Source organism: Staurois parvus, unplaced genomic scaffold (genome assembly GCF_062004578.1).
Source record: "Staurois parvus isolate SC_StPar_1 unplaced genomic scaffold, SC_StPar_1.0 ptg003275l, whole genome shotgun sequence".
NCBI lineage: Eukaryota > Metazoa > Chordata > Amphibia > Anura > Ranidae > Staurois > Staurois parvus.
This window is the reverse complement of record NW_028321071.1, coordinates 26,163-49,919: the sequence shown is the minus strand read 5'-3', so window position 1 is coordinate 49,919 and position 23,757 is coordinate 26,163. Positions and strand designations below refer to the sequence as shown.

Here is a 23,757-nt window from a genome sequence, read left to right as displayed (position 1 = left end):
ATGCCTGCTCACCCCCACACACTGACCCGCAGCGATGCCTCCACACCTCCACACACTGACCCGCAGCAATGCCTGCTCACCTCCACACACTGACCCGCAGCAATGCCTGCTCACCCCCACACACTGACCCGCAGCGATGCCTTCTCACCTCCACACACTGACCCGCAGCAATGCCTTCTCACCTCCACACACTGACCCGCAGCGATGCCTTCTCACCTCCACACACTGACCCGCAGCGATGCCTTCTCACCTCCACACACTGACCCGCAGCGATGCCTTCTCACCTCCACACACTGACCCGCAGCAATGCCTTCTCACCTCCACACACTGACCCGCAGCGATGCCTCCACACCTCCACACACTGACCCGCAGCGATGCCTCCACACCTCCACACACTGACCCGCAGCAATGCCTGCTCACCCCCACACACTGACCCGCAGCAATGCCTTCTCCCCTCCACACACTGACCCGCAGCAATGCCTTCTCACCTCCACACACTGACCCATACAGGACAACAGGGACCGCAAGGTAAATGGAGACTCCTCCCCCAGCGTATCTATTCCCCTCACCTCCACACAATGACCCATACAGGGCCAAAAGGCTAGTAACCTCCTCTGTACCAGATCCTCCAATGCTTATTGGCTTCCCCAGATACCATGCAGTACACCCATTGGATGGGATGTGGTGACAGGCTGATGTGTTGGGGAATACATGTGATCAGGGGCGGACAAACCATTCGAGCACTCGGGCACTGCCCGAGGGCCCGGGGTCAGTAGGGGGCCCCATGAAATGCCCCTGGTACCTTTTTTATAGGCTTTTTTGAGTTTGGGCAAGGACACAGGGGCCCCATGATCCCCTATTGCCCGGGGGCCCCATGAGTTGTCAGTCCGCCCCTGCATGTGAGTGCAATTTTACTTTATATCTATTTACAATAAATATTGCACTATGGAAGGATCACTTATATGCCATTGAGTGGAGGTGGAGCGGATTAGGTACGCTGGGGGAGGAGTCTCCCTTTATCCTGTGGTCCCTGGATGAGGAGCATAATTATGAGGATCTGGTACATACATTCCTGTTTATGGGTCATTTACCACTGAGCACTATTATGTTGACACAAGTGGCACAATAAGCACAAATTTATTTATGATTAGGACTGAGTAGTGGCCATTGGCTTTGGTGGTTAGCAGATCGTTGGCGAGTTGAGTAGGGCGGTTTCGGTGGATTGTAGGGCGGGTTCGGTGGAGTGTAGGGCGGGTTCGGTGGAGTGTAGGGCAGTTTCGGTGGAGTGTAGGGAGGTTTCGGTGGAGTGTAGGGCAGTTTCGGTGGAGTGTAGGGCGGTTTCGGTGGAGTGTAGGGCGGTTTCGGTGGAGTGTAGGGAGGTTTCGGTGGAGTGTAGGGAGGTTTCGGTGGAGTGTAGGGAGGTTTCGGTGGAGTGTAGGGCGATTTCGGAGGAGTGTGGGGCGGTTTTGGTGGAGTGTAGGGGGGTTTTCGGTGGAGTGCAGGGCAGTTTCGGAGGAGTGCGGGGCGGTTTCGGTGGAGTGCGGGGCGGTTTCGGTGGAGTGCGGGGCGGTTTCGGTGGAGTGCGGGGCGGTTTCGGTGGAGTGCGGGGCGGTTTCGGTGGAGTGTGGGGCGGTTTCGGTGGAGTGGTTTCGGTGGAGTGTGGGGCGGTTTCGGTGGAGTGTGGGGCGGTTTCGGTGGAGTGTAGGGCGGTTTCGGTGGAGTGTGGGGCGGTTTCGGTGGAGTGTAGGGGACGGAAGCCGGACTGTAGGGGATCGAGGAGGTTGGTGTCGGTGAGGTGGGAACTCAGGTGATTGTAGATGAGGCGCTCGAGGAGTTTGGATGTAAATGGCAGCAGGGAGATGGGTCTGAGGTTGTTCAGGTCGGTGGGGTCCAGGGAGGGCTTTTTAAGTATGGGGGTGATGTGCGCGTGCTTTAGGGGGGAGGGGAATGCACCAGTAGAGAGGGAGAGATTGAAGATGTGGATGAGGGAGCGTAGGATGGAGGAGGAGGGTGACCAGAGTTGTGTGGGGACAGGGTCAAGGGTGCAAGTGGTGAGGCGAGCTTCAGAGAAGACCTTAGTGACCTCTTCAGTGGTAGCAGGGTCGAAGGAGTGCAGTGTTGGGGGGGGTTTTAGTGTGAGGGATGTTGGGCGCGGTGGAGGTCTTGACAGTGACGAGGTCGAAGGAGACATGGATCACCAGTTTGGTGTGGAGCAACTCCAGTGTCCTGTACAGAGCCCTGACCTCAACCTACTGAACACCTTTGGGATGAACTGGTCCACTAACGGTGTGCTAGGTCTTTTTCTTGGTGCCCAACATATGGCACACAACTAGGTCTTCTCACCCAACATCAGTACCTGACCTCTATAATGGCCACAAATTGTGGGAAGCATTTCCATAAGAGTGGAGCCAACTCCATAAAGACATGGTTTGACCAGTTTGGTGTGGAGACACTTGAATGTCCTATACAAAGTCCTAACCTCAACCTACTGAACACCTTTGGAATGACTGGGAATGCCGATGGTGAACCAGGTATAACTCTTATGGACCTGTAGGTATCTTTGAACCCAATGACCTGCATATACACCGGCTCAGTTTCAGGTCACATAGACAAGATGAGGACACAAGCAGCTATGTACCAAACAGGGCCCGGCCAGGTGAACATCAATGGCAGTAAAAAGCCAACTATCAGGTAAGACTTTAGTCTTTTTACTTTACTTGAAAAGTCTGATAATGTGGCTGGAGTGCTCCTTTAACAGGAAACAAATGAATTTTAGGCATTTATATTTTTTTTTTTAGCTTTACAGATTTATAAACTGATGATTTACATATATTGTTATCATTTGGGAAGTAAAGATTTTATACAGCTTACCAGTTGACATGGAACATGTCCATGATGCACAATTTGCAAAGGATGCTGGGATTTGGGATTTGAAGAAAGCCCAGATCAGCCATTTACTATTGGTCTCCTCCATGAACATCTGAGTTCAGTCTGAACTCCGGAATAATAAATCCATTCATCAGATGTTATTCTAGAATCTTCTTCCAGATCTGAGCCGCCATCCAGGGTGAGACGTCCTGTAATAAAGACCGCCCACTGCTGCCCTCTCCTTGTGCAGGGGGACTCCCCTCCCGTAGTTTTCTGTACAAGATGGAGCCTGCTGATCCCCTCCCACTGCTCTGTTCTCTCTTCTGGAACAGGGGGACTGATCTGGTCTCCGCCCCCTCCTAGAGTGTTCTGTAGCGGGTGGAGCCTGTCATGCCCCTCCTACAGCTCTGCTCTCTTCTTGTGCAGGAGGACTGGGCTTGGTTATATGGAAAGTGCTCAGGGGGCGTGTCCTCAAAGCTTTGCCAGTGTCCAATCATCTGAAGGTGCATGTCTATAACCCAGGGTCTATGAATACTCTGCTTGTGTCCTGCACTGTACCATTCAGAGATTCCTGGTAATGCAGAAAATTGCTAGCTGGCAGAATTTCTTCTGCCAAAAAAATGCAAAAAACACTTTACCTGCCTGCTAGCAAACGTATTCCTGGGGCACAAGCACAGTGCAAGTCCACTAGAGTCAGGTGTGGAAATGGCAGGAGGAGCGATGAAGGGGAGAGCAGACTACGAGAAGATGGCAGCAGTGGCAAAAGGAGCGATGAAGTGGGGAGCAGACTATGAGAAGATGGTGGCAGATGGAGTGATGAAGGGGGGTGCAGACCAGGAGAAGATGGTGGCAGATGGAGTGATGAAGGGGGGTGCAGACCAGGAGAAGATGGCAGCGGCGGCGGATGGAGAGATGAAGGGGAGTGTGGACCAGGAGAAGATGACAGCAGTGGTGGATGGAGAGATGAAGGGAAGAGTAGACCAGGAGATGGCAACAGTGGTAGATGGAGCAATAAAGGGGAGAATGGACCAAGAGAAGATGGCAGCAGCATTGGATGGAGAGATGAAGGGAAGAGTAGACCAGGAGAAGATGGCAGCAGTGGTAGATGGAGCAATAAAGGGGAGAGTGGACCAGGGGAAGATGGCAGCAGCATTGGATGGAGAGATGAAGGGAGGAGTAGACCAGGAGAAGATGGCAGCAGTGGTAGATGGAGCAATAAAGGGGAGAGTGGACCAGGGGAAGATGGCAGCAGCATTGGATGGAGAGATGAAGGGAGGAGTGGACCAGGAGAAGATAGCGTGAGCAGTAGATGAAGCAATGAAGGGGGTGCAGACAAGGAGAAGATGGTGGCAGTAGTAGATGGAGCGATGAAGGGGCGAAGAGACCAGGAGAAGATGGTGGAAGCAGTGAATGGAACGATGAAGGGGGGTGCAGACCAGGAGAAGATGGCGGCAGCGGTGGATGAAGTGATGAAGGTGAGAGCGGACCAGGAGAAGATGGCAGCAGCGTCAGATGAAGTGATGAAGAGGAGAGCGGACCAGGAGAAGATGGCGGCAGCGGTGGATGAAGTGATGAAGGTGAGAGCAGACCAGGAGAAGATGGCAGCAGCGTCAGATGAAGTGATGAAGAGGAGAGCGGACCAGGAGAAGATGGCGGCAGCGTCAGATGAAGTGATGAAGGTGAGAGCAGACCAGGAGAAGATGGCAGCAGCGTCAGATGAAGTGATGAAGAGGAGAGCGGACCAGGAGAAGATGGCGGCAGCGTCAGATGAAGTGATGAAGAGGAGAGCGGACCAGGAGAAGATGGCAGCAGCGTCAGATGAAGGGGAGAGCAGACCTTGTATTGCTGCAGGGCACACAGGAATGTAAGTCTGACAAAATATGCAAGTTTGCTGTGTGTGGCCCTCCAGTGGCTCTAATTCTGCATTAGGCCCCCTTCACACCTTAGCATTGAGTTCCTTCATGTGTGTTGTCCTGGACCTGAAGCCAAACCTCAGACACAATGCAGGTCCTTCAGCATATACTGTACTAGTGTGTTGGATTGGCGTAGAGAAGAAACGTCACTGCAGAACATCACGTAGACCGCCATGAGCCGCCATGCATTGGATTCACATGGATTTCAGCAGTGAGGCTGATTTACTAAAGGTGTTGAGACTCATCAGACGATAAATTCCATGGTCCAGCCATGTGCAGATGAAATGTAGAGGACTTTCTCACACTGCAGTCAGTACATCGCCCCCATGGCAGCGGTGTGCGCAGACTTCAGCACTGGACAGCTCTGGTTGGCTCTGCAGAGATGTCTGCTCTCGTTAGATGAGGAAATGTCATCGTCTAATGCCGGCAAATGTCACTGCTTCCATAGCACTGCCCAGTCCGGTCTCCCAGGGCAACCACTGCTTCCCCCAGCACAGCATTTGTTCTCCAGTATGATGAGGCAGTGCCGCCGGCACACGTTCCTTCCTTGGGATTGAGGTCGGTGCTCCTGCTGTTTGTTTGTCCTCCTCGGTGTCTTTGGGGATTTTTTCCGGCAGATGGTAAAACAAAGCGAGTCACGGATCTTCACTCTCTACACAACATCACCCTTCGTGGCCCTGTGTCACCTCGTCAGGGAGCCACGACCCAGACAGACGATCATTCCTACAGCCAAGGAATTCCACCATTAATAACATCTCCAACGATTGATGAAAAGGAAACGAGATCACTGGAAATGGTGGAAATGGTGGAAATGGTGGACCCTCGTTACCCCAACAGATCCCAAGACGTCTCGTCACTAAACTGATTTCATGGGAGAAGCAAACATTGCAGAGCATCTGAGGGACCGTGATAATGTATATATGGGGGGGGGGGGGACACGGACAATGTATACATGGGGGGGGGACAATGTATATACGGGGGGGGAGGGGGACACGGACAATGTATATACGGGGGGGAGGGACACGGACAATGTATATACGGGGGGGAGGGACACGGACAATGTATATATGGGGGGGGGACAATGTATATACGGGGGGGGAGGGGGACACGGACAATGTATATACGGGGGGGGGGGACACGGACAATGTATATACGGGGGGGAGGGACACGGACAATGTATATACGGGAGGGGGAGGGGGGGGGACACGGACAATGTATATACGGGAGGGGAGGGGGGGGACACGGACAATGTATATACGGGAGGGGGAGGGGGGACACGGACAACGTATTGATAATATCAGGTAGTAGAGGCTCTGTCAGGCACTCACACAGCAATATGAAGCAGTACGGGGCCCGGCCTTCCTGACACCTCCCTGTGTGTGGCCCCCGGTGAAGGTTTCAGTTCTGTGCAATAATAATAACAATGTAACACTCATCTATACAAATGTGGACAATATTCCAATGTGACATATATATCTAAGGACTACATATCCCATGGTACCTTGCTGATTCCTGGACTGACTCCGCCTCCTCAAACTCCTCCCATTAGAAGGCGGGCTTTGTGAAAGGTGTGACACAGCTGTGCCTACTCACAGGGTATAGTGACTCCGTGTCCCAGAATCCCTGGAAGGAGATGAGTGGGGTCTCCTTCAGTGATAGGAGGAGGCCGGGAATCATCAGACACAATGAATAGTAATAATAATGCCCTCTGATAGGACCCCCTATACCCCTCCCCCCCTCATACCCCTCCCCCCAGCCCTCCGCTCTCAGATGGAGTTCAGTGATAGGAGGAGGCCGGGAATCATCAGACACAATGAATAGTAATAATAATGCCCTCTGATAGGACCCCCTATACCCCTCCCCCCTATACCCCTCCCCCCCTCATACCCCTCCCCCCCTCATACCCCTCCCCCCCTATACCCCTCCCCCCAGCCCTCCGCTCTCAGATGGAGTTCAGTGATAGGAGGAGGCCGGGAATCATCAGACACAATGAATAGTAATAATAATGCCCTCTGATAGGACCCCCTATACCCCTCCCCCCCTCATACCCCTCCCCCCAGCCCTCCGCTCTCAGATGGAGTTCAGTGATAGGAGGAGGCCGGGAATCATCAGACACAATGAATAGTAATAATAATGCCCTCTTATAGGATTCCCTATACCCCTCCCCCCCTATACCCCTCATACCCCTCCCCCCTATACCCCTCCCCCCAGCCCTCCGCTCTCAGATGGAGTTCAGTGATAGGAGGAGGCCGGGAATCATCGGACACAATGTGGAGATGAAGAGCGGATTTTACATCCTCACCATAGACTATAATAATAATGCCCTCTTATAGGACCCCCTATACCCCTCCCCCCACCCCGTAACTCCTCCCCCCACCCCGTAACTCCTCCCCCCAGCCCTCCGCTCTCAGATGGAGTTCAGTGACACGAAGAGCCTCTCGTAGTATAAAACCATCAAAGTAATTTATTGAGAGATAAATCCATTTCCAAGGCCTGACCTCCGGTGTGTACACATCCCCCACCTCCCGGGATAAGGAGCAGCTGATCACTTCCTGGTAATGTGATCATGTCAGCTAGCCCCTCCCACTCTCATGTGCATTGACTTCCTCAGGAGCAGAGCCCACCCCCCTCCTGAGGAAGTCAGTTCAGACCAAATGTTTATTGATATTAGTAGGATTGTTTATGGAGCCTCCGGGATGTCTCCAGTGTTTTCGGGTATTACATTCGGATAGAACCGGTCCCCTTCTAGTCCCACAATGTCCCCCCCGAGTGACAACACGCCGAGTGTGATCCGATATTTCCCTGGCAGGGACCTGAACCCCAGAATTGAGGGCATCCAGATTCACCCACCCTGGAACGTTCTGACTGTTCTCTGGTCCACTAGTCCTTGTGGACTCAGGAAAAGCAGGAGGAAAGAACCCCCCTGGGTGGGGGTGGGGGGGGGGTCTCCGATCACACAACCTGCTGGTGGTTTTATCTGGTTTTCTGACATATGAAGGATCCTGCTGTGTCCGGCCATTCTGAGGTCACATGAAGGGGGCGTGTCCGATCCACCGCCACGTGTTGGCTCTCCTCATACAAAACATTCTGCACTCTGACCACTAGGGTGGTGACGGCGGATTGGCTGGACACGGTCAGCTGACCACGCGGCTATTGCCAGACTCGGATCTGTCCGTCCCAGTGGGCGGTGCCCAGCAGGGAGGGCAGAACGGGGTGGCAGGTAACACTGACGCAGGCATTCCCGTCCCCAGGAAGCGATTGGACCGTCCTGGAGGTGTGATAATTGTAGAAATACACAGAGCCGTCTGAACTGCCCGTGACGATGAGCGACCCATCGGGGGACACCTGACACCCCACCGAGAACCCTTCAACCTGCAAGAGACAACAACAGAGATTAATGAGCCGGTCTGAGGATGTCATCCCCTCCCCCACACCGGGGCAGATAGAATATCATCCCCTCCCCCACACTGGGGCAGATAGAATATCATCCCCACACCGGGGCAGGTAGAATATCATCCCCTCCCCCACACCGGGGGCAGAAAGAATATCATCCCCTCCCCCACACTGGGGCAGATAGAATATCATCCCCTCCCCCGCACTGGGGCAGATAGAATATCATCCCCTCCCCCACACTGGGGCAGATAGAATATCATCCCCTCCCCCGCACTGGGGCAGATAGAATATCATCCCCACACCGGGGCAGATAGAATATCATCCCCACACCGGGGCAGGTAGAATATCATCCCCTCCCCCACACCGGGGCAGGTAGAATATCATCCCCTCCCCCACACTGGGGCAGATAGAATATCATCCCCTCCCCCACACTGGGGCAGATAGAATATCATCCCCACACCGGGGCAGGTAGAATATCATCCCCTCCCCCACACCGGGGCAGGTAGAATATCATCCCCTCCCCCACACCGGGGGCAGATAGAATATCATCCCCACACCGGGGCAGATAGAATATCATCCCCTCCCCCACACTGGGGCAGATAGAATATCATCCCCTCCCCCACACCGGGGCAGATAGAATATCATCCCCTCCCCCACACCGGGGCAGATAGAATATCATCCCCACACCGGGCAGGTAGAATATCATCCCCTCCCCCACATCGGGGGCAGATAGAATATCATCCCCTCCCCCACACATCGGGGCAAATGGAATATCACCTCCACCAAGGTAGAAATCATTGCAGTGTTACTTATCCACTTTAAAGGAGATCTCCGGTCCCAGCACACGTCCCCTATATATATATATACTGCTCCATGGTGTCCATTCCTCCATCCTCCAGGAACTGCCAGCACACTCTCCCCACATGAGGCCGGGCATTGTCCTGCACCAGGAGGAACCCGGGACCCACCGCACCAGGAGGAGCCCGGGACCCACCACACCAGGAGGAGCCCGGGACCCACCACACCAGGAGGAACCCAGGACCCACCGCACCAGGAGAAACCCAGGACTCACTACACCAGGAGGAGCCCAGGACCCCCCTGCACCAGGAGGAACCCAGGACCCACCGCACCAGGAGGAGCCCGGGACCCACCGCACCAGGAGGAACCCAGGACCCCCCTGCACCAGGAGGAGCCCGGGACCCACCACACCAGGAGGAGCCCGGGACCCACCACACCAGGAGGAACCCAGGACCCACCGCACCAGGAGAAACCCAGGACCCACTGCACCAGGAGGAACCCAGGACCCACCGCACCAGGAGGAACCCAGGACCCCCCTGCACCAGGAGGAGCCCGGGACCCACCACACCAGGAGGAGCCCGGGACCCACCACACCAGGAGGAGCCCGGGACCCACCACACCAGGAGGAGCCCGGGACCCACCACACCAGGAGGAGCCCGGGACCCACCGCACCAGGAGGAACCCGGGACCCACCGCACCAGGAGGAACCCGGGACCCACCGCACCAGGAGGAACCCGGGACCCACCGCACCAGGAGGAACCCAGGACCCCCCTGCACCAGGAGGAGCCCGGGACCCACCACACCAGGAGGAGCCCGGGACCCACCACACCAGGAGGAACCCAGGACCCACCGCACCAGGAGGAACCCAGGACCCACCGCACCAGGAGGAACCCAGGACCCACCGCACCAGGGGGAACCCAGGACCCCCCTGCACCAGGAGAAACCCAGGACACACTGCACCAGGAGGAACCCAGGACACACTGCACCAGGAGGAACCCAGGACCCACTGCACCAGGAGGAACCCAGGACCCACCGCACCAGGAGGAACCCAGGACCCACTGCACCTGGAGGAACCCAGGACCCACTGCACCAGGAGGAACCCAGGACCCACTGCACCAGCGTAGGGTCTGACAATGGGTCCAAGGATTTCATCCCGATACCTAATGACAGTCAGGGTGCCATTGTCCAGCCTGTAGAGGTCTGTGTCCCTCCATGGAGATGCCCCCCCAGACCATCACTGACCCACCACCACAACGGTCATGCTGAACCATGTTACAGGCAGCAGAATGTTCTCCACGGCTTCTCCAGACCCTCTCACGTCTGTCACATGTGCTCAGGGGGAACCTGCTCTCATCTGTGAAAAGCACAGGGTGCCAGTGGTGGACCTGCCAATTCTGGGGTTCAATGGCAAATGCCAATCCAGCTCTATGGTGCCGGGCAGTGAGCACAGGGCCCACTAGAGGACGTCGGGCCCTCAGGACACCATCATGAAGTCTGTTTCTGATTGTTTGGTCAGAGACATTCACACCAGTGGCCTGCTGGAGGTCATTCTGTAGGGCTCTGGCAGGGCTCCTCCTGTTCCTCCTACAAAGGAGCAGATACCGGTCCTGCTGATGGGTTAAGGACCTTCTACAGCCCTGTCCAGCCCTCCTAGAGGAACTGCCTGTCTCCTGGAATCTCCTCCGTGCTCTTGTCTCCTGGAATCTCCTCCGTGTTCTCGTCTCCTGGAATCTCCTCCGTGTTCTCGTCTCCTGGAATCTCCTCCGTGCTCTCGTCTCCTGGAATCTCCTCCGTGCTCTCGTCTCCTAGAATCTCCTCCGTGCTCTCTTGTCTCCTAGAATCTCCTCCGTTCTCTCTTGTCTCCTAGAATCTCCTCCGTGCTCTCGTCTCCTGGAATCTCCTCCGTGCTCTCGTCTCCTGGAATCTCCTCCGTGCTCTCGTCTCCTGGAATCTCCTCCTTTCTCTCGTCTCCTGGAATCTCCTCCATGCTCTCGTCTCCTGGAATCTCCTCCGTGCTCTCGTCTCCTGGAATCTCCTCCGTGCTCTCGTCTCCTGGAATCTCCTCCGTGCTCTCGTCTCCTGGAATCTCCTCTGTGCTCTCGTCTCCTGGAATCTCCTCCGTGCTCTCGTCTCCTGGAATCTCCTCCGTGCTCTCGTCTCCTGGAATCTCCTCCTTTCTCTTGTCTCCTGGAATCTCCTCCGTGCTCTCGTCTCCTGGAATCTCCTCCGTGCTCTCATCTCCTGGAATCTCCTCCATGCTCTCGTCTCCTGGAATCTCCTCCTTTCTCGTCTCCTGGAATCTCCTCCATGCTCTCTTCTCCTGGAATCTCCTCCATGCTCTTGTCTCCCGGAATCTCCTCCGTGCTCTTGTCTCCTGGAATCTCCTCCATGCTCTCGTCTCCTGGAATCTCCTCCTTTCTCTTGTCTCCTGGAATCTCCTCCATGCTCTCGTCTCCTGGAATCTCCTCCGTGCTCTCGTCTCCTGGAATCTCCTCCTTTCTCGTCTCCTGGAATCTCCTCCATGCTCTCTTCTCCTGGAATCTCCTCCATGCTCTTGTCTCCCGGAATCTCCTCCGTGCTCTTGTCTCCTGGAATCTCCTCCTTTCTCTCGTCTCCTGGAATCTCCTCCGTGCTCTCGTCTCCTGGAATCTCCTCCGTGCTCTCGTCTCCTGGAATCTCCTCCGTGCTCTCGTCTCCTGGAATCTCCTCCGTGCTCTCGTCTCCTGGAATCTCCTCCGTGCTCTCGTCTCCTGGAATCTCCTCCGTGCTCTCGTCTCCTGGAATCTCCTCCATGCTCTCGTCTCCTGGAATCTCCTCTGTGCTCTTGTCTCCTGGAATCTCCTCCGTGCTCTTGTCTCCTGGAATCTCCTCCGTGCTCTCGTCTCCTGGAATCTCCTCCGTGCTCTTGTCTCCCGGATCCTCCTCCATGCTCTTGAGACTGTGCTGGGAGACACAGCAAACCTTCTGGCAATGGCACGTATTGATGTTCCATCCTGGAGGAGTTGGACTGCCTGTGTGACCTCTGTAGGGTCCAGGTATGGCCTCATGTTACCAGTAGTGACACTGACCCGAGCCAAATGCAGAACCAGTGAGACAGTCAGAAAAGAGGAGTAAGGAAACAAATGTCAGTGGCCTCCACCTGTAAAACCATTCCTGTTTTGGGGGTCGTCTCATTGCTGCCCATCTAGTGCACCTGTTGGTGATTTCATGAACACCAAAAGCAGCTGAAACTGATGAACAACCCCCTCTGCTACTTACCTGACCAGATCCTCTGCTACTTACCTGACCAGATCCTCTGCGACTTACCTGACCAGTTCCTCTGCGACTTACCTGACCAGATCCTCTGCGACTTCCCTGACCAGATCCTCTGCGACTTACCTGACCAGATCCTCTGCGACTTCCCTGACCAGATCCTCTGCGACTTACCTGACCAGATCCTCTGCGACTTACCTGACCAGTTCCTCTGCGACTTACCTGACCAGATCCTCTGCGACTTACCTGACCAGATCCTCTGCGACTTCCCTGACCAGATCCTCTGCGACTTACCTGACCAGATCCTCTGCGACTTACCTGACCAGATCCATATCCCAGGAGGTTCAGGGACTTGATGCGACTCGGATTACAGTCGTCCATCATTTCTTGAGCCGTATATATATATTACACACAATACTTCTCACTGACAATCCAATAGAAGATGGCGGGAAATCTCCTCCCATGCTGTGAATGCTGCCTGTCTACCAGCCGCCTCTTCTCGGATTCCCAGCATGCTTTGCAGCTTCTCAATTTCTAAGGACTACCTATGCCATGGTACCTTACTGATTCCTGTACTGACTCCGCCTCCTGAAACTCCTCCCCTCAGAAGGTGGGCTCTGTGAAAGGTGTGACACAACAGTGCCTACTAACAGGGCATAGTGACTGTGTCCCAAAATTCCAGGAAGGAGATATGTGGGAGGAGCCTGGAGATCATTGGAGGACAATGTACCCAATGAACACTTCCCCTCCTCCCCATAGAGACACTGTCATTCAATCTGTGATAATTCAACAAAAGGAAATGAATTTTCCACTGCTCATTGCTCAGCACTCGTCTCCAGGATATAAGGAATGTGGAGGATCGGAGCAGAATCTCCGTATAAATCAAACTTCAATCCATCAAATCAGATATTCCGAGGTATCGCCGCACACGGCAGACGCGGCTTCCCAGGTAGCAGAGTTTAGAGGAGCTCCGTGTAGACAAAGCGCTGAATATGAATAATAGATGAGCGCCTCCGGTGGCGGGTGCGGCGCGCGGCTGATGTCGGGGTTCTCTGTCTACATCCTCCCGGCACTCCTCTCATCTTCTGTCACATCTCAGAACTGCAAACTATCACAGAGCATGATGGAGGCGACTCCGAAATCCCATCCCGGAGCCGCCAGACCGGCGGAGGAGTCAATGTGAGCCCAACATGGAGGAAACCATATCTGCACCCCAAAACTGTATCCATCATGTCTGCACCCCAAAACTGTATCCTTAATATCTGCACCCCAAAACTGTATCCATCATGTCTGCACCCCAAAACTGTATCCATCATATCTGCACCCCAAAACTGTATCCATCATGTCTGCACCCCAAAACTGTATCCTTAATATCTGTACCCCAAAACTGTATCCATCTCTGTACCCCAAAACTGTATCCATCTCTGCACCCCAAAACTGTATCCATGTCTGCACCCCAAAACTGTATCCATCATGTCTGCACCCCAAAACTGTATCCTTAATATCTGTACCCCAGAACTGTATCCATCATGTCTGCACCCCAGAACTGTATCCATCATGTCTGCACCCCAGAACTGTATCCATCATGTCTGCACCCCAAAACTGTATCCATCTCTGCACCCCAGAACTGTATCCATCATGTCTGCACCCCAAAACTGTATCCATCTCTGTACCCCAAAACTGTATCCATCTCTGTACCCCAGAATTGTACCAATCTCTGTACCTCAGAACTGTATCCATCATATCTGTACCCCAGCAGCCACCCAGCAGCTCAGCTCTCCCTGCTCCCCCTCCCAGCAGTGACTGAGCAGCTCGGCTCCCTCTGCTCCCCCTCCCAGCAGTGACTCAGCAGCTCGGCTCCCTCTCCTCCCCCTCCCAGCAGTGACTCAGCAGCTCGGCTCCCTCTCCTCCCCCTCCCAGCAGTGACTGAGCAGCTCGGCTCCCTCTGCTCCCCCTCCCAGCAGTGACTCAGCAGCTCAGCTCCGTCTGCTCCCCCTCCCAGCAGTGACTCGGCAGCTCGGCTCCCTCTGCTCCCCCTCCCAGCAGTGACTCAGCAGCTCGGCTCACTCTCCTCCCCCTCCCAGCAGTGACTGAGCAGCTCGGCTCACTCTCCTCCCCCTCCCAGCAGTGACTGAGCAGCTCGGCTCCGTCTGCTCCCCCTCCCAGCAGTGACTCAGCAGCTTGGCTCCGTCTCCTCCCCCTCCCAGCAGTGACTGAGCAGCTCGGCTCCGTTTGCTCCCCCTCCCAGCAGTGACTCAGCAGCTCGGCTCCGTCTGCTCCCCCTCCCAGCAGTGACTCGGCAGCTCAGATGAACATTACACCAACCGCGACATAAGATGACCGCAGGACCCACCAGCCGCCCCACAGCTGCTCAGTCCAATGATGGTACGAGGAGGAGGAGTCATCTACATGGATGTGCTGAGCAGAAAGCCCTCCAGGAACATTTCCTTCAGTCGGTTTTCTTTGCCCCAGTGACTGGTCAGCAGTGGAGTGACTGCAGAGGGCGCTCTGGGCCCCAGTGACTGGTCAGCAGTGGAGTGACTGCGGAGGGCGCTCTGGGCCCCAGTGATTGGTCAGCGGTGGAGTGACTGCAGAGGGCGCTCTGGGCCCCAGTGATTGGTCAGCGGTGGAGTGACTGCGGAGGGCGCTCTGGGCCCCAGTGATTGGTCAGCGGTGGAGTGACTGCGGAGGGCGCTCTGGGCCCCAGTGATTGGTCAGCGGTGGAGTGACTGCAGAGGGCGCTCTGGGCCCCAGTGATTGGTCAGCGGTGGAGTGACTGCGGAGGGCGCTCTGGGCCCCAGTGATTGGTCAGCGGTGGAGTGACTGCGGAGGGCGCTCTGGGCCCCAGTGATTGGTCAGCGGTGGAGTGACTGCAGAGGGCGCTCTGGGCCCCAGTGACTGGTCAGCGGTGGAGTGCCTGCAGAGGGCGCTCTGGGCCCCAGTGATTGGTCAGCGGTGGAGTGACTGCAGAGGGCGCTCTGGGCCCCAGTGATTGGTCAGCGGTGGAGTGACTGCGGAGGGCGCTCTGGGCCCCAGTGATTGGTCAGCGGTGGAGTGACTGCGGAGGGCGCTCTGGGCCCCAGTGATTGGTCAGCGGTGGAGTGACTGCAGAGGGCGCTCTGGGCCCCAGTGACTGGTCAGCGGTGGAGTGCCTGCAGAGGGCGCTCTGGGCCCCAGTGATTGGTCAGCGGTGGAGTGACTGCAGAGGGCGCTCTGGGCCCCAGTGATTGGTCAGCGGTGGAGTGACTGCAGAGGGCGCTCTGGGCCCCAGTGATTGGTCAGGGGTGGAGTGACTGCAGAGGGCGCTCTGGGCCCCAGTGATTGGTCAGCGGTGGAGTGACTGCAGAGGGCGCTCTGGGCCCCAGTGATTGGTCAGCGGTGGAGTGACTGCGGAGGGCGCTCTGGGCCTAGAGGCGTCTCACAAGCCGCTCCTGTCGCCCGGATCGGGGAACACACACCCATGGATTATTTACACGTTTCTCCTGATTGGACTCCCGGGAGAACATTTCAGCTTCTTCATGGGAGATAGGAGGAGATCCCCCAACCACGGAACACCACACCCGGAGCAGGTAAATGCAGCCTCCGCTCTATTCATCCAGGCCACGCCCCCAATGTTTCACCCCGCCCCTGGGCCATAAACATGGAGGTGAATGTCTTCAGGGGCCTCATTCATCTCCCACACAACAGATCACATTACTCCTAGCTCCGCCCACAGGGACCCATTCGCTGTGCTGATCTCTATCACCCCCCAGGACAGCAGGAGATGGTCCATGACCCCCCTCTGCCCTGAACAGATCCCCGCCCCCACAATGTCTGCCTGTCTGTGGTCCTATGAGAAGGAAGATGGCGGGTTACCTTGTGCCCCTCATATCTCTTCCTCTTGTTCATTTTGTAGGGGCGCTGGGCGGAGAATAAAGCGATGTAGTTCCCATTGGTCTGCGCTATGAAGACGTTCTCCTTGGGGTGCAGGCCGAGGCTGGGACACGTGTACCGCTCCTGAAAGACATTTCACATGTTATTGCTTTGCAGCCAGAAATGAAGACAGACACAGTTTTTGTTTTATCTAGCTGAAAGAAAGAACACCAACATGGCAGGAAAAAAAATTAAAAAGTTCAAAAACAGAATCACTGAGTTGGAGGACGAGTCTCCCCCCTCCCCCCCTTGTCAGTATTCTGTTGAACCCCCATTTGCTGTCATTCCAGTCTGTAGTCTGTTGGGATTTGTCTCTAACTCTGCACATCCAGACTCTGCAGAACGGCCCACGTTCAGGGACATTGGATGGTGGAGGGTTGTGGACTGCAGGCTTCAGGTCATTCCACAGATTTTCAATGGGGTTGAAGTCTGGGCCCTGACTAGGCCATGCAAGGACATCCCCCTTCTTCTCCTCCAACCACTGGGCGGTCCAAGGACATCCCCCTTCTCCTCCTCCAACCACTGGGTGGTCCAAGGACATCCCCCTTCTCCTCCAACTACTGGGGGGTGCAAGGACATCCCCCTTCTCCTCCTGCAACCACTGCGGAATGCAAGGGCATGCCCCTTCTCCTCCTCCAACCACTGGGGGGTGCAAGGACATCCCCCTTCTCCTCTTGCAACAACTGCGGGGTGCAAGGACATCCCCCTTCTCCTCTTGCAACAACTGCGGGGTGCAAGGACATCCCCCTTCTTCTCCTCCAACCACTGGGCGGTCCAAGGACATCCCCCTTCTCCTCCTGCAACCACTGCGGAATGCAAGGGCATGCCCCTTCTCCTCCTCCAACCACTGGGGGGTGCAAGGACATCCCCCTTCTCCTCCAACCACTGGGGGGTGCAAGGACATCCCCCTTCTCCTCTTGCAACCACTGGGGGGTGCAAGGACATCCCCCTTCTCCTCCTGCAACCACTGCGGAATGCAAGGGCATGCCCCTTCTCCTCCTCCAACCACTGTGGGGTGCAAGGACATCCCCCTTCTCCTCCAACCACTGGGGGGTGCAAGGACATCCCCCTTCTCCTCCTGCAACCACTGCGAGGTGCAAGGACATCCCCCTTCTTCTCCTCCAACCACTGGGAGGTGCAAGGACATCCCCCTTCTCTTCCTCCAACCACTGGGGGGTGCATTGACATCCCCCTTCTCCTCCAACCACTGGGGGGTGAACAAGGCTGGAAGAGTACATTCAGCCGGGGAGACTCCTGAACTGTGGAAGGGATACAAAACCTCCCACAAGTGAGAGATCCCCTGACCAAGAGACGTTCCAACAGGATAATGGCCTGGAGGGCTCATAGGACCCCTGCTAGGTCGTCTAAAGAAGGCCAGAGATCACACTGAAGCAATGCTGTTAGATAAACCAGCATAACCCGATCTACAGAGAGATGGGAAGATAACATCTCCTCCCGAAATGGACAAAAAAACGGGGAACCCATCCTGACTGAGGCAGAAAGCCAAAACCACATTGGGAAGTAAAGAGGCTCTGAGCCTCCACATCACTCCATCACTGTGTAGGACCCTGAAAGGTCCTCTCCAGAACTAGACCTTTGCCTCATGATTTCCCTGCAAAATAAAGGAAATTACGATTCAAAGCGGGCAGCCAAGACCTCCAGGACACTAGGCTATGAACTGGGCTGTCTAGTCTTTGGGGGGTTCGGCTACCATTGGGACGTTTCTTTTTTGTATCCTTCTCCTGAAGGTGACATTATACCCCAATGGTCAGAGATGGAGATCTCCATGGTGTCCTTCAATGAAGGAAGGGAATTTATTTATACATTGCACATGGATCTTTGTTTAAACCATGGCTGGGAGACGACTGTTTTTGTTTTTCATTTGCCTGGAGTTGGAACGACGTCATACTGTCATGGACATACAGAAACATTCTTTTCTTGACATTTACAAAAGCAAATCTTTCATATGAATATATTTCATGTCCCTGCACCTCACTGGTCTGTCTGTTCATTTCTAGCCCCGAAGAAGATGGTGAAGATCCCTGGATTCCAGGAATTCAGAAACTTTGTAACACAAAGGTGAAGGCGCTCTATGAGTTACGTCACAACAGCCGCCTGCCACCTTGTGGGCTTATCTCTACTATTTATATCTGACAGGTTTATTGTGCTCCAGCAGCAAAGGACTCAGCTGGGGTCGGTGCAGCTACTATGCCCGCCCCTTCCCTCCTCCTGCCCAGTCACGGAAGCCTTACATACGGAATAGAGCATCTGCCTTCCCATTCTTGGATCCTGGGTGATAGGTTATGTGGAAGTTGAATCTGGAGAAGTATAGAGCCCATCTAGCCTGCCAAGGCCTTAGGCGCTTTGCGGATCTTAAATATTCCAGATATTTATGGTCTGAAGATCATAATCGGGTGACTAGCTCCTTCCAAGAGGTATCTCCATTCTTCAAAAGTTCCTTCATCGGCAGAAGTTCCCTATCGCCCACGTCGTGGTGTCTTAAAGCTTGGCTCAGTTTCCTAGAGCAGAAGGCTACCGGATGAAGCAGAGCCTTTGGGCCCTGGCGTTGAGAGAGCACGGCTCCTGTAGCAACCTCAGATGCGTCCACCTCCAGGATGAAGGGAAGTGTTGGTTCCGGAGTTGTAACACAGGAGCGGAGGTGAATCGAGCTTTTAATTGCTCAAATGCTATTTGTGCTTCCTGGCTCCAGAGGAAACGTGTATGCTGGCGAGTGAGTTGGGCAATGGGGGCAATGATGGTTGAAAAGCCTTTGATAAACTTTTGATAGAAGTTGGCAAAGCCTACAAATCTTTGGACCCCTTTCCTGTCAGAAGGTGCAGGCCAATCCAAAATTGCAGAGACTTTCTGAGGGTCCATGGAGATCCCTTCAGTGGAGATTATGAGCCCCAGGAACTAGATAGACTGCTTCTCAAACTCGCACTTCTCTGCCTTTGCGTACAAGCCACGCGTCCTCAGAGTAGTCAGTACTTTAACATGGTCTCGGTGGAGTTCCAGTGAGGTAGAGAAAATCAGGATATCATCCAAGTAGATGATAAAGAAAAGATTGAGGTATTCCCTGAAAACATCGTTTACAAAGTGTTGAAACGTTGCAGGGGCATTGCATAGTCCAAACGGCATCACAAGGTTCTCGAAGTGTCCGAAGCGTGTTCTGAAGGCGGTTTTCCACTCATTGCCTTCCCTAATGTGGACTAAATTGTAGGCCCCCCGTAAGTATAATTTAGTGAACACTCGGGCTGTCCGAAACCTCTGAAATAACTCGGGAACAAGAGGAAGTGGATACTGATTCTTGCTGGTAATTCTGCCGAGTTCTCTATAATCAATGCAAGGTCTGAGAGACTGATCTTTTTTTTTCAATAAAGAAAATACCTGCCCCGGCAGGTGAGGAAGAGGGGCGCATGAATCCTTTGGTGAGGTTCTCATCTATGTATTGCCGGAGGGCTTCCAGCTCAAGTTCGGACAATGGGAAAATCCACCCAAAAGGTATTTCTGCCCCTGGAAGAAGTTCAATTGGACAGTCATAAGATCGATGAGATGGCAATGTGTCGGCCTTTTTCTTGTCGAATACATCGAGAAAGTCATGGTAGGTAGGGGGAACAGATTGACTGGCATCTGATGTAGGTTGAACAGAGAGGCATACGGGAAAAGTGGTGAGTGTGGAGGCGCCACAGTGCTGAAGGCAGTAGCTAGATGGAAAAGTGACTTCTCTTTTGGGCCAGTTGATTTGTGGGTTGTGAGCTTGCAACCAAGGTATTCCTAGGATGGCTGGAAACATGGAAGACCTGATGACGTCAAAACGAATGAACTCCTGGTGGCCAGAGTCAGTTGTTGCTAGGATGGAGATGGTTTCCAGGGTAACAGGTCCTGAGCTAGGAGTAGTGCCATCAGCTAGTAGTACATCGAGTCTTTGTTTCTTTGGATGAAGAGGAATACATAAGTCCTTGGCAAGGTTGATGGCCAAGAAACAGCTACAGGCTCCCGAGTCAACGATTGCCCGCATCTTGACTTCGCTTCCAGCCACCTGCAATGATATGGGGAGAATGACATGGGTGGCTAAAGTTCTGGATAACTGGAGATACGAAGGATGGGGCTGGCTGGACTTACTTGGTCGCACTGGGCAGTTGCACAAGAAGTGGCCCGTGGCCCCACAGTAAAGACATAGATTGCCTTGTCGTCTGCGTAGCCTTTCTTCTGGAGTTAGAGCAGGTCGGAGAAGGCCAATTTGCATTGGTTCCACTTCAGAAGTGTTGGTGGGCTGAGGAACAGATGCAGGAGCCGCTAGTCCTGGAGTTTTCGGCAGAACCCACGTGGGTCAAAAAGTCTGGGTACATTCAGAACGTCTTTCCCGTAGTCGTTGATCCAACTGGGTGGAGAGCTGAATAAGATTCGCCAGGGAGGAGGGGACTTCAACCCTGGCTAACTCATCCTTGAGGGATTTGGACAGGCCTAGACGGAACTGGTATTTTAAAGCTGTGTTGTTCCAACCGGTATCAGCTGACCATTTGCGGAATTCCACAATGTAATCCTCCACAGGCCGTTGGCCTTGTTGTAGAGCAAGGAGGGCGGATTCAGCAGTGGAGGTCCTCTGGGAATCATCATGGAGGGCAGCCATCGCTTCGAAATATGTGGTCACAGAGTTAAGTGATGGGTTCTTTTGTTCCAGTAGGCGGTGTGCCCATGATTGAGGTTCATCAGACAAAAGGGAGATAATGAACTCAACTTTGACAGCCTCAAGTGAAAAGTCCTTGGTTGCAGAGCAAAGTAAAGTTCACAAGCGTTATTGAAGGCCCTGAATTTACGTCAGTCCCCTGAGAATCGTTCAGGAGTGGGGACCCTGGGCTCTGGGGACGGTAGCACCACAGCAGGTGTAGGAGGCGAACTGGCAGGTGCAGCTACAGGGGTAGAACTAGCAGAAGGATTCTGGTTTGCAGAAGTCACAGAAGTAGTGAGGGAGCAGAGACGTCCTTCCAGCTGAAAGTATCCACAGGGCCTCTAATGCGGAAGCGCCTCTCTCGGCCTCGGACATAATTGCTAATTGATACTATCACGTACCTGGTGTTAGAGGCCAATGGAGAGAGGGCTTCCTTTGCGGCTAAGTTAAAGACTCCCTTGGATATGGGACAGAAGGAGTCAGGCCCAAAGTAGCACGGGTCGCATGTAGGAGTGCTTGTCAGAGGTACACCCAGGAGCACAGCTGATGCACTGGAATGGTGTCTGCAGACAGGTGGTGCCCGTGAGAGGTATGCAGGCCTTCAGGGTAGCAGAGGACCACAAAGTAGTTGGTTCAAAGCCAAGGTCAGATGCCGGGTGGAGATTAGAGGAGGCATAGTCAATAGGATAGCTGGGATAATACACAGGAGAGCGAGTGAGAATATCTACTAGCCAAGCCGGGGTCAGATCAGGAGAGCAGGTGGGAACATCTATTAGCCAAGCCATTAGCCAAGCCAAGGTCAGATCAGGAGAGCAGGTGGGAACATCTATTAGCCAAGCCGGGGTCAGATCAGGAGTCAGGCAGAGAAGATCGGTCCAGGAACAATCCAAATCGGTAACAGGAGATCACAGTAGCAATGGAACACGGACAAAGGTAGTGGGGAGCCGGAGATCAACCAGCAATTTGAGGGAGTGATGGGCTTCCTTATAAAGGCCGTCTGGTGCCAAACTGAGCTTATGCGTGAGTACCTATGTACCAGTATGCATGCGTGTTCTGGCTCGCGTCCGTGCGCCAATGCGCATAGATTTTCACTGGGGTGCATTTCTGCGGCCAGGTACTGGCGGGAATGCCAGGTCTCCGAGTACCTCTGCTGTGGACAGAGCCCTGACACCATCCGTATCTCCACCTCTATCTCCACCCCTATCCCCATCCCAATCTCCATCCCTATCTCCACCCCTATCTCCATCCCTATCACCACCCCTATCTCCACGCCTATCTCCATCCGTATCTCCACCCCTATCTCCACCCCTATCCCCATCCCTATCTCCACCCCTATCCCCATCCCAATCTCCATCCCTATCTCTACCCCTATCTCCATCCCTATCACCACCCCTATCTCCGCCCCTATCTCCACCCCTATCTCCATCCGTATCTCCACCCCTATCTCCACCCCTATCCCCATCCCTATCTCCACCCCTATCCCCATCCCAATCTCCATCCCTATCTCTACCCCTATCTCCACCCCTATCACCACCCCTATCTCCATCCGTATCTCCACCCCTATCTCCACCCCTATCCCCATCCCTATCTCCACCCCTATCCCCATCCCAATCTCCATCCCTATCTCCACCCCTATCTCCGCCCACTCAATTCATTATCTTCATTCATGTCTCTTCATCCTTGCCTCAGACATGGACATTGATGTTCTGACTGTCTGCAGAAGGATCCTTGTGAATGGCGAGCAGCACCTTTTACCAAATGTCTCTCCACCAGGAGGAGCAACTCTGACGATCCTATACGCTGTACACCAGCCTTTCTCAACCAGGTACCTACCCGGGCACCATGGGGCGCATTCAGGTTTCTTCAGGGGTGCATTGGCAAAATCCCTCAAAACTGCCCACAAACTGCATACATTCCAACACGTGGATCACGCCCGACTTTTAGTTACACAAAGCTCCAGGTTTTCATTGTGCGCCATTACAACCTTCCAGCCACCAGCATCATAACAACCAATCATGTCATTGGATAAAGAAGATGTTGGGTGCCTGCACAGCATCCTTGTTTGCCCCTCCCATCTCCATCAGCACTCTTTAGTGAGGGAGAAGAGAAACAACAGAATACTAGTCAGTACCAGTGTGCATTGGAGGAATAAATCCCCCCTGCTGCTGGGTGTCCGAAGTGTATGAATGTCGCTCCGTTATGTACAGATATTCGTTTCAGTTTTTACATTTTGGAATGGGGTGCCTTGAGATTGCTGTACACCCTGCACCACCAACAGTGTCTTAGCAACCAATGCCGCTGTGTGACGGGGGAGGAGGGCACTAAGCCTGCACTTTGGACAGACTGGCCAGTATGGAGACTCCTCCTCAGTGTCACCCCCCATCATGTCTCCATCATCTGTAATGTGTAGACAAGGACTATCTTTACACAATCTGGGGTATACTTCCGGCACATTAACCGTCCAGGGATAAAAGATGGGGAACAGCGTGGATTCCAGAAATGACCAATACACATTCACCGTCCACTTTATGAAGTCCACCTTGCTGGTGCCAAGAAGATCTCCCCCACACCATGACATCACCAGCCTGAACCATTGATACAAGGCAGGATGGATCCCCCACACCATGACATCACCAGCCTGAACCATTGATACAAGGCAGGAGGGATCCTCCACACCATGACACCACCACCACCAGCCTGAACCATTGATACAAGGCAGGATGGATCCCCCACACCATGACATCACCAGCCTGAACCATTGATACAAGGCAGGAGGGATCCTCCACACCATGACACCACCACCACCAGCCTGAACCATTGATACAAGGCAGGATGGATCCCCCACACCATGACACCACCACCACCAGCCTGAACCATTGATACCAGGCAGGATGGATCCACCACACCATGACACCACCACCACCAGCCTGAACCATTGATACAAGGCAGGAG

The 23,757-nt window shown here is 54.2% G+C and overlaps 1 protein-coding gene across 1 annotated transcript in view; it reads right to left on the bottom strand.

Annotated features, from left to right (window-relative positions):
* Window positions 1–7,222: 7,222 nt before the first annotated feature.
* Window positions 7,223–23,757, bottom strand: part of WDR25 (WD repeat domain 25) — a gene marked incomplete at its 5' end in the record, with an annotated part of 41,924 nt that continues 25,389 nt past the window's right edge. Inside the window, 2 exons of the mRNA XM_089667476.1 lie at window positions 7,223–8,153; window positions 16,080–16,220. Of these exons, the coding sequence (XP_089523602.1) occupies window positions 7,932–8,153; window positions 16,080–16,220 (363 nt within the window). The remainder of the gene's footprint in view (window positions 8,154–16,079; window positions 16,221–23,757) is intronic.